Source organism: Marmota monax, unplaced genomic scaffold (genome assembly GCF_021218885.2).
Source record: "Marmota monax isolate L192 unplaced genomic scaffold, Marmota_monax_Labrador192_F-V1.1 WCK01_AAM20220418_F8-fsc00077, whole genome shotgun sequence".
Classification (NCBI taxonomy): Eukaryota; Metazoa; Chordata; class Mammalia; order Rodentia; family Sciuridae; genus Marmota; species Marmota monax.
Window position 1 is genome coordinate 888092 of NW_026694610.1, and position 10436 is coordinate 898527.

Below are 10436 nucleotides of genomic sequence, written 5' to 3' on the forward strand. Positions count from 1 at the left end.
GGAACCAAACAGAGACTGCAGGTGCAGCAAAGAGCACCTGGGGAGGAGGTGTAAGGGAGGGGAGGCACAGGTGAAGCCCAAATTCTCAAAGTGTAGACTGAACCACTGGCAAGTCACCCAAAATCTCATTGTTAAGAAGCCAGATGCCTAGGGTGCACTCTAAAAATTCTTACCTATCAGAAATTATTTGGCCAGGGAACCGACACCTGTTGGAAGCCCTCTCTGGAAAGCACGCCCTCTACTGACAAATATTTTATTTGATTTGGTTTCTTTTCACCTGAGCCCCTTTTCTCCTTGTGAAATCAGGGCTTCTGCAAGGAAGCAAATATCTTCTAGCTCATTTCAAGAGGTTGAAGCCACACTTTGGGTTCTCCTTCAAAAGGGAGGTCCACAATTAATGGAATCAAGGCTGAGTTTGGGGATGAGTTTACAAACTGCCACGTCTCTTTCCCTTTTTCCCTTTTCTATCCCTGAAATAGCAGGTGCACTTCCAACAGGCACAGCTTGGCGTGCGGTGAGCAAGACAAGAGGCAAGGCTCTTGACCAGCTCCAAAGGTTTTCTACTGCAATCAAGACAGCTTGCCATTTCGTCAGTTGGGAAGAGCCACAGTCCTGCTTGCCCAGTGAGTGAGGTGGGGAAATACAAGGTATCACAGGATAGCTACGTGAAAGCTGACGTCCATCTCAGCCTCAGACACTTGGAACCCTGAGTTTCATCCATCTAGCTCAGAATGCTGGACCATCTTTGGGCTACAGTAACCCATGAGCAGATGGATGACTACTCCCAGAAGAATTCTAAAGTTATTAAAGCTCTGTGTAAGAAACCAAAAGGAAAACAAACAAACAACAAAAAACACCTCAGTTACTTTCTGGCCAAATCATTTTTCCTTGAGAAACAAGTACTGCCTAGCGTGAAACTACATTTATCATTGATCTTGACTTCTCTGCCCCTTCATCTCACAGAGAATCATAAGAAAAACAGAGAAAAAAGACGGAGAGAGGTGCTTTATATAGGGATTAGACATGATGTAGAAACTAATTGGAGGAAGCGGGGCTAATGCAGTGAAGAGTCAGTGGATTTTCTTTGGAAAGGGGGCTTGTCTTGGATGAGACCTATATGTGAGACAGTAACGAGTCTCATAAATTCCAGGTTGACAGAGGTGGCACTGGGAAAACCAACTTCATACTAGCCGCAGCAGAAAACCCCCACGAGTGCATGTGCTCTCCTTCATCAACCAACAAGATCTACTGCCCATGAGCTAACTCTCCTCTCTAGCCTCTTGCTTTGTCTGTTCCAAGTTTCCCTAGATCCTTATATTAATACAGTTATGTGGGAAGAGAAACACTGAGGACGTGGAATGGAAAAGATTGAAGATTCAGAATAGAAATAGAAAATGAATAGGAATAGAAAATGCCACTCTGGAAAACAGTTTGATGCTTTCTTATCAAGTTTTGCATACACCTGGTGCAATGATGTGTCTTCCTAAAAATGAGTGTGGACCCTCAGATTATCTGGGGGAAATTGTGAACTCTGAACCCTAACTTTCAAGTCTCCCACTGACCCTGGGACCTCAGGCAAACTGGACAGACAGGAGGAAAGTGGGATCCATGTGCATTCTCCAAGCTCTCTCCCTGTGCCAGCGAATTAACCAATGCCTTGAGTTTTTTTTAAATAAATAAAGCCACAGAGGTGGAGGCACTGGCCTTTAACCCTGCAACCCCTGACTCCCAGCACCGTATCCCAACCCTATCCCAGCACCAGCCTCAAACTTGCCAGGGCGGGACCAGCCCTAAGAACTGCACTGTCAGAACCTTGTGGAAGGACAGCAGATCTATACCCTACCTACCGCATGGATATCTGAGCAGGCCTAATGACACCAACCTGTGTGCAGTCACAGAAGCCTTTTAAGCCAGAGACGCTGTGCTCAGTGACAAGCAGGGTTTAGCAAATAATGCTGATGTATTCATCCACAAGAAAATTAAGCTTGACTTACCTCTCAAACCTTGTGCAAAAATTAACTCAAAATGAATCATGAACCTAAATGGAAAAACCTAAAAAACTTCTAGAATAAAACACAGGGAAACATCTTTATAACCCTGACTTAAGCTTCCCAAAAAAGAGTATGAGCCATTTAAAAAGTAGTAAATTGGACTTTATCAAAATTCAAACTTTCTGAAAGGTAACATTAAGAAAATAGAAAGACAAGCCACATATTAGAAGCTGATATTTGTAAAACATGTATCTGATAAAGGAGCTGCATACAGAATATACAAAGAACACTCAGAATTCAATAATAAGAAAACAAACATCTGACATTTTTAAAAAGTCAGCAAAAGATTTGAACACAGACAAGGTGCAGTGGTCCACACCCATAATCCAGCTACTTGGGAGGCTGAGGCATGAGGATTGCAAGTTTGAGGTAACACAGGGAGATCCCTTCTCAAAAAGAAAAATTACATTAAATTTATTTTATTACATTAAATTTATTTATTTTTTCTTGATCGGAACAGTCATTTCACCAAAGGACACTTGGATGGCAAATGCGTACGTGAAAAAAGTATTCAATATCATTAGTTGTTAAGGAAATACAAATTAAAACTGTGATCTCAATATGCATCTATTAGAAATAGCTCAAGTAAAACTGAAAAAAAATAAAAACCAACTACTCTAAGCGCTATTGAAGATTCAGAATAGAAATAGAAAATGAATAGGAATAGAAAATGATACAGCCACTCTGGAAAACAGTTTGATGTTTTCTTATCAAGTTTTACATACACCTGGTGGTATGATGCTACTCCTGCTTATTTTTCCAAAAGAAATGAAAAATATTCACCCAAAGACTAGTATGTGACTTGCATGTGTGTAGCAGCTTTATTAATAATAGCATGGAGCAGTTCATGACTCATTTGCTAGAGAAAAGTTAAACTGAACAATAGAAAAGGAACAAACTACCTATGGGCAATGACACTGATGCATCTTCAAAGCATTATGCCAAGTTAAACAAGGGAAATACCACCCATGACATTCTGAAGAGGCAAAACCACAGGGACAGAAATCGATCTCTGGTTTCCAGGGTCTGGGAGGGAGTTAATTGTCTAGAAATGAACACAAGGGAATATTTTCAAGTGATGGAAATGTTCTATATATTTTTATTATGGTGGTGGTTTCATTACTGTGTATGTTTGTAGGAATTCATCAAACTGTAAACCTGAAAAGGATGAATGTTACCAGATGTAAATTATACCACTATAAATCTAACCCTCCCCCCCAAAAAAGATGATAATAAAGACAAGTGTTTCTGATCTTCTTGTGGGAATATAGATGGCTTATTGTGTGCTGGTTCCAGCAGGTGTCTGAGTTTCTTCTTCCCTTCCTTCTGCCCCACAAATGCCACAGTACCCTTGCACTTACTGGTGGGATTCAGGGTAAGGGAGAAGCACAAGAGACCACCAGCAGAGTGGGGTTTAGGCATTAGTCCCTGTTCAGCTTCTGATTGTACTCAAGCAAGACACTAAATGCCCCTCAGCCCACTTACAAAATGAGGGTTTATCCACTTCCTCCCAGGTCTTGGATTTGAATTTGTGTCTGAAAAGGAATGAATGGCTTTTCAACAAATGGAGTTTCTACACTATGAAGACCTGGGGGAAAGACATCATGGTGATGGTATAGACTTAGAGCCTTCTGCCCTCCCAATTTTCCAAGGGCTCCCAGGTACTCTAGTGGACCCTCTAGGCCTTGTGAGCAGGACCAGCTCTAAGATCTGCACTGTTAGATCTCTCACTTGTGGAGAGACAGTAGATCTATACCCTACCTACAGCATGGAGATCTGAGTAGGCCTAATGACACCAAGCTGTGTGCAGTCACAGGAGTTCAACAAGAAAAGCAAGCTGCTGATCATCACCCTGTAGGGCTACCCTTCTGATCCTTAAGGATCAGGTTGGTAGCCAGTGGCTTCTAAAACCGCACATCAGTACCACATTGCATGCCTTTGGAGGCCTGGCAATGTTCCATGTGCAAATGTTTATTTAAGAGCAACTCAGTCACTCCCCCCCCAACACACACACACGCACAAAGAGAGATAATGTCCTTGACCTGGGCTCCAGGGCACTGTACCTTGGGAGTGCCCATCTGCAGCCTGGAAGAAGACACTCTACAAAATAATCTACAAACCTCTCTGAACAGAGCTGCTCTAAATTCAATTTCTGACCCTGAATACCAAAGCCTAAATTCCTATTCTACCACTGACTAGTCTTATGGCCTTGGGTGAGGTTTTTAACCTCTCTAAGCCACAATTTTCCTTCAGTAAAGCAGGGATGATAATACCCATCTCCCAGGGCTATGAGGTCGACTAAAGAAATCAGTGTATGTCACATTCTCAGAATAATGCAACAAGCACTTGATTAGTGTTAGTTATCATTGTTTCATTTGACTTACTTTCAAAACTGCCATTTCTTGTGAGTCATAGCACCTGTAGAGATTTATTTGCTTATGTTCAGTACCAGAAGATGTACTGTCTTGGGGTGGAGGGAAAGGGTGTTTGTACCCAAAGCTGCTATCTGCTTTTTTTCTCACCAAAGATGGGTGGGGATGGAGAATTTTCAGGTTAATGTGAATATAAGTCTTCTCCAACAAAGCAACACTTATCAAAAGTAGATTTAGCAAACTGGAAAGATAGGGCAGGCTCTCCAAACAAAACAGGACTGCTCTGGAATGCTGGCACTGTGGCCACCTACCTCCAACGTACAACACATAGACCAATTTCTATGGAGGCATCAAGGTACAGAGATGCTCCCATAGGGGTATCAGCAGGGTTTACTGGTGTCTGGGGAAGATTATAAATTAGCTCATTGCTGTTCACATTACAACCAAGCAGGGCACATTCAGTTTTTAATCTGGACCAATTTTCCGGATCAAAAACTAGTCTTTCCAAGGGATGTAAATGAGCCCAGGAGGAAAATGTCCCCTGAAGTTTATGAAGTAGCTGTCATTTTAATCTCAGCAGCTTTCCAACCTGAAAGTCACTGTCTGGATGAAATTATAAAGTAATAAGAAAATTCTTCTGGGCTGAACTTAGTCTAAACACACCTTCTACCTTGAATTTGATGTATTTAATATGCCAACAATACTCAAAAGGCAGAGTTTCCACTAGCAAAACCCATCTATGCTTCAAGTAAAACCAGAGGTCAACATATTTGTGGCATGAATATCAGAAGGAGACCCTTAATGAACAAGGTAGAAAGAAAGGAAGAAAAATAGTGTGAGCCATATGTGCAATTTATACACCAGTCTTTTGTAAAATATTTTAGAATTCTAGTTACATGGACTGAAATCTATTCTTAAAAGAACACTGTAAACACCAGAGTTAGAAATACAACTTTGTATTGTTGAAAAATTGTGACTAGATGGTTTCATGTGTACACACCTGCAGATTTGATGGTGATGTGGTTCTCTTATGGAGGAAATTTAGAAAGAAGGCCTTTTTTGAAATACATGAAGTGTGTATATGGGCATGCAGGAAGAAAAACAATTTAATATAATACTGCATTGGACTGTTGCTGTTATCTCCAAAATGAATTGCACCGTGTGGAAATGGAATAGCTCATAATTTAAGCCTGGTGCAGAATATGATAATGATCCTAAGGCAGGTAGCAAAGCACAAGCCACCACAGATACACCCTAAAGACAGGACTCTCCCAGAGCTGGGAGGCAAGTCACATCGTTTCAGATAGATCCTCGTGCAGTGAAAATATTTAAGCAGCCAAACGGGAACCTGCCAGGATTATTTTCTTTGCCCTCTGCTAAATTTTCCCTGGTTTGCCTCTTTCTTACAGAAACATTTGTGAAGATAAACTGCACTTTCTTTGAGTTTTGCAGACTGCATTCAAATAAAGTTATATTGTTTTCCATTGTTCATAAGATATAATTAATCCCATAAGACAACCTCGTTTACGAAGTAAGCTAAGAAAAAACAGATTTTTTTTTCAGAATTCTAAATATGGTCCTAGCAAAGAAGAATGAAAATCGTTATTCAGAAACAATGCTTAAAACTTTATTGTTTAGAATGTTCTACTGTGAATAATCTCACAACACAGGCAAAAATTGAAGTAGATAAACATACATAAAGACTTTTTACCAATATAACTTGAGGAAATGCAAGCTATTGTGATTTCTAGTTCTCCTCAGTCCTTTGTGATAGCCTACAATGCATACATCTTTGTTGAAACACCAGAGCAAAGACAGGAGTTCAAAACAGGATCAAATTAACCCACTGAGCGCTCCTTTCTGCACAAACAGCCCCAGGGCGATAGAGGATCCAAACTGCAAAGTGCGCATCCCTACATAGTGCGTGGGCAGGACCGGAGATGTGCAGGGGCACTCCAGGCAAACCTTCAGACACTTAACAGGAAATGGCTGGGCTCTAGGCAATATGAATTCAATAAGATGTTTAGAGACCCAGGAGGAGCTGTTTGACTCCTCTGCACAGTCGCAATCATCTAATTGATACAGCATGATCGCTACCCCAACTCTTAGGTCTCTGTGGTCAAATACAGAGCCCACCACCTCTCCTGGATCTGGAAAATAGATCATTTCTTTAAACAAACAAATATCCCTGGAACCGCCTGGGCTAGGGGGAGGGCGAGGCTCCTGTCTGCTTAGCCGCGGGCAGAGCTGAAGCCCGATAAACTGGCGCTAGACAGGGGACAGAAAGGCTGTGCGTTGCGGGCTTTGCGTCCTCGCCAAGGGCCAGGACTGGGGTGCTCGGGGCAGAGTGCCCCTGGGCGGACTGTGTGAATTACCTGGTTTTCGGAGAGCCGCTCTAAGCGACAGAGCGCCGGGTCGGATGCTGGAAGCCAGGAGCAAGAGCCCGAGCAAGAAGCCTCGGATTGAATCCATTTCTCCGCCGGCGCCTGCAAAGTTTCACCAAGTCCCAGACGCTCAGGGAAAAGGGCGTCTCCTGGGGGACGTGGGCTCGCGGACCCGCGGATCCCTCGGCAGGGGTGAGGAGGCGGGAGACCAGGAACCACAGAGGAGTCCACGGGGGAGCCCAAGGAACCGGAGAGCAGCCGGGAGGTCGGCGTGCGAGAGTGAAGCCGGCTTGAGCAGCAGGGCTTGGGGAAGCAGAGGGGGACGGTGGAGGCCGATGGGAGGGACAGACTGGCCGCCAGTGGGAGGGAAGGTCGACCCGCCCCGGGATGGAATTACAATCGAGTGGAAGTGAGACGGGGCAGGCCTTGAAACCATTCGCTCCTCGCCCACCTCGGGTGCAGACAGCCCGCCCCTCACCCCCTCTAGCTGCCCCCAGCTCAGCCCTTCCCCTCTGGCCACTTAGATTGGGGGTGCAGGAAGGCCGACTTCAACCACTGGAGCCACAAGGGCAAGAGTTAGAGAATGACAAGTCTAGGACCCTCTGCCCCGAGGTCCTGACCCCAAACTCGGGGCGCCTCCCCCTTCCCTGGCTGGACCCTCCTCCGGCCGCGCCCCCTAGGTCGCTTCCACCCAGTTTAGCGACTTCTCTCACCTCAAAGATTGATCGTGCTGGTCCAGGGCACTTGAGGGAATGAGAGTGGCGGGGTGATTTGCAAGTGGAGAAGAGGGGGAGGAGGCGGGGCAGCAAGGTCTCGGCTCTAAGAAGATAAATGGGATTTAAGATGCGCAGATGGAGAGCTGGGGCCCGGCCTCTCAGACGGAAACGCCGGGTGGAGATTAGGGCCCCGCGCAGGGGAGCAGGGTGCCCTCACAGCAGGGTTGGCAACTTGAGACCCTCCAAGGGAGGAGATAAAACTCCAGGGTAATCCTGGACAGAGACGCATGCTCAGCCCCTGGAAGGGCGCACTCGCTGGCCCGGCTGAGGTTAGGTACCCGAGCGGGGTCGTGGTCACTGATCCCGGGATCCTGGTTCCAGGCTTGGCTCCCGGGAAGGAGAAAGACCCCTTCCCCTCCTCTAGTTTTGCTCCCCCAGGACTCACTGAAGTGCGCCTTTTGCAGTTTCGCAGTACTGACCCGAGAGGGGAGACTGGGTACACAAGTTCTATTGCATACTTGCATTCTGACCTCCTATCAGTGAAGAGAAAAGAGATAGAATAAATAAACCAAGAGGAAAAAACTACAAGGGGAAAGCGGCCCTTGCCAGTTCCTGGGGAAAGATCAAAGGCTCCAGGAAGTGCCCCGCAGAGGGAGACTGCGGTTGTAGGCAGAGAAGATCAGGTGCGGTCCCGCCCCACCCGGCAGCATAGCCAAGGCTCTACTGGTGTCCTCGCCCTTGTTAACCTGCCAGTTGGTACAAAGGAAAGAGACATTGTTAACTGAGGTTCTCCTCAGTATCCCATGGCTAGAAGGCTTGCAATGAGCCTAATCTTGTTAGCAACACTAGGTTTTGTTTCCTTCTCTGCTAGCCTTTTCAGTGTGCCACGGCCCACAGATAAATTCAAAGTCCACTCCAACTTGAGTATTTGGAAGTCTTAGCTGTGACACCAAAGTTTGTCTCTTTGCATAGAATTGATGCAGGGGAGTCCAGACTAAACTGTGCTCTTCAGTTCCAAGAAGAAACTAGGCAGGGAAACTGGACGATGCAGTGACCCCAGGGCAGCCAGTGTAGAAGGTCATAGAATCCATCCTAAATTCACTGGATTCATTAGAATTATCAGAGACCCCCTAGAGGTTATCTGAACCCTGCCTCTACTCTACCCAGGAATCAGCTTTCAGCATCCTTGGCAGGTCATGTCACCTCTGTTTGAATTCACCTGTGCCTAAGAATTCTTACCTACCACCAGACAAAAGTTATCGGACAGCTCTCTTCATGAGAAAGCAATTTCTTATATCAGACCTCATGTGGCACTTGCATATTGCAATGCAGACTCCTCCCACATTGGTTGTGTTCTTTCCCACTTAAAATGATTCTCCTTGTTGCAGACGTTGGAAGTATCAATAATCATTAATATTATGGTTGGCATTTGTATAACATTTTCTGTGCACCAGATCTTGAAGTGATTTGTAATCCCCATAACAACCATACCAGGTATGGTTGTTAGTATCAACCCCATTTGAAAGATGAGCATTAAAGTTTAAGTAACTTGCCCACAGTCATCCAGCTCACAGGCAGCAAAGCTGTGACTGAATCCAGCTGGTCTGCTTCCAGAATCAGAGACTGTTAAGAATACCAGGTGGTGAGCAGACCCAGCAAGGGACTTGGGTATTTAATCCTAGGCTCCGCCTACAGTGTGTCTTAGTAAAATGAATGGGCTGGAATAAATCACCAAATTCCTGGTTTTGTGGGGCTGGGGTTGTGGCTCAGAGGTAGAGCACTTGCCTCGCACATGTGAGGCACTGGGTTCCATCCTCAGCACCACATAAAAATAAATAAACAAAATGAAGGTATTGTGTTCATCTACAACTAAAAATATGTTTAAAAATATTCCTGGTTTTGTTTTCTCTTTATTATCTATAAAGCAGGACCATCTAATCCACTCCATTCTAAACTGTGCCTTTTAAAACACTTGTAAAAGTCCAATGCAAATTTTTGCAAACTTAGGTTTCAGCCTTTTTCACTGATATCCTCAAAATGACATGTGTCCATGTTGTGCCTTCTATGTCCTATGTTTCCCTTCCATCTTTGGCAGATGACCATGGGAAATTTGAGAAATACTCTTATTTATTTCTTCCATGGCTTACTTTTGACTATATTATTAAATTTTACTTTTGATCATCTCCAAATACTCTAGGCCCTCAGGCAACTGAGACCAGTACTTACTTCTTGAAATCTGCTTGTTACAAATCTAGGGCACATATTAGATAGAACTTACTCTCCTCATTTACAATTCAAGTAACATCCCCCAAGTTTCCCTCTCCTTTCAGTTTGACAACCAGTTTATGGCATTTGTAAATCTGACTGAAGACACTTTTCTTGACATCTTGGAGGAGAAGAACTAAAGAGGGCAAAGGGACTCTGAATGTTTCATTAAAAAAAAAAGTTGTTCAAATTCTCTTGTGGTCTAAACCCAATTAATAAGGTCACCAGCAGAAGAGTGACCTACTACTTTGCTCAATATCATGGAAGAGGAGTCTGACCTTAGCTCCATGGGACAGATTTGGAGGCTGTTAGAAGAAAGAAAAGGCAAACTTATTAATTCAGAATTTTTGGTAAGACCCTAAATGAGAGTGAGAAAAAGATAACAGCAAAGAATCATCTCTCGATTTAATTTACTTTCTTGAATAGATTATATGCACATAGAAAATTTGCAGTGTATATCAAGCAGGGTGCACAGTGAAAAATAAGTTTCCTTTTATGCTTTCTTTCTCAAAAGCAAACACTGTATCATTTCTTGGGTGTCCTTCTAGAGATCCTCTGTGAACATCAAGCAAATTATTAGATACATATATTTATGAATATATATACATATATTATTGGATACATATATTTTTGACAAACAGTAGTATC

At 44.0% G+C, this 10436-nt stretch overlaps 1 protein-coding gene across 1 annotated transcript in view; it reads right to left on the reverse strand.

Moving 5' to 3' along the window:
• Egflam (EGF like, fibronectin type III and laminin G domains) overlaps positions 1-7632 on the reverse strand; it is a 174171-nt gene extending 166539 nt beyond the window's left edge. The window contains exons 1-2 of the mRNA XM_046422288.2: positions 7521-7632; positions 6799-6909 (exon numbers count right to left, since the gene is read on the reverse strand). Coding sequence (XP_046278244.1) covers positions 6799-6895 — 97 coding nt within the window. The 5' untranslated portion in view covers positions 6896-6909; positions 7521-7632. The remainder of the gene's footprint in view (positions 1-6798; positions 6910-7520) is intronic.
• Between the last annotated feature and the right edge of the window lie 2804 nt (positions 7633-10436).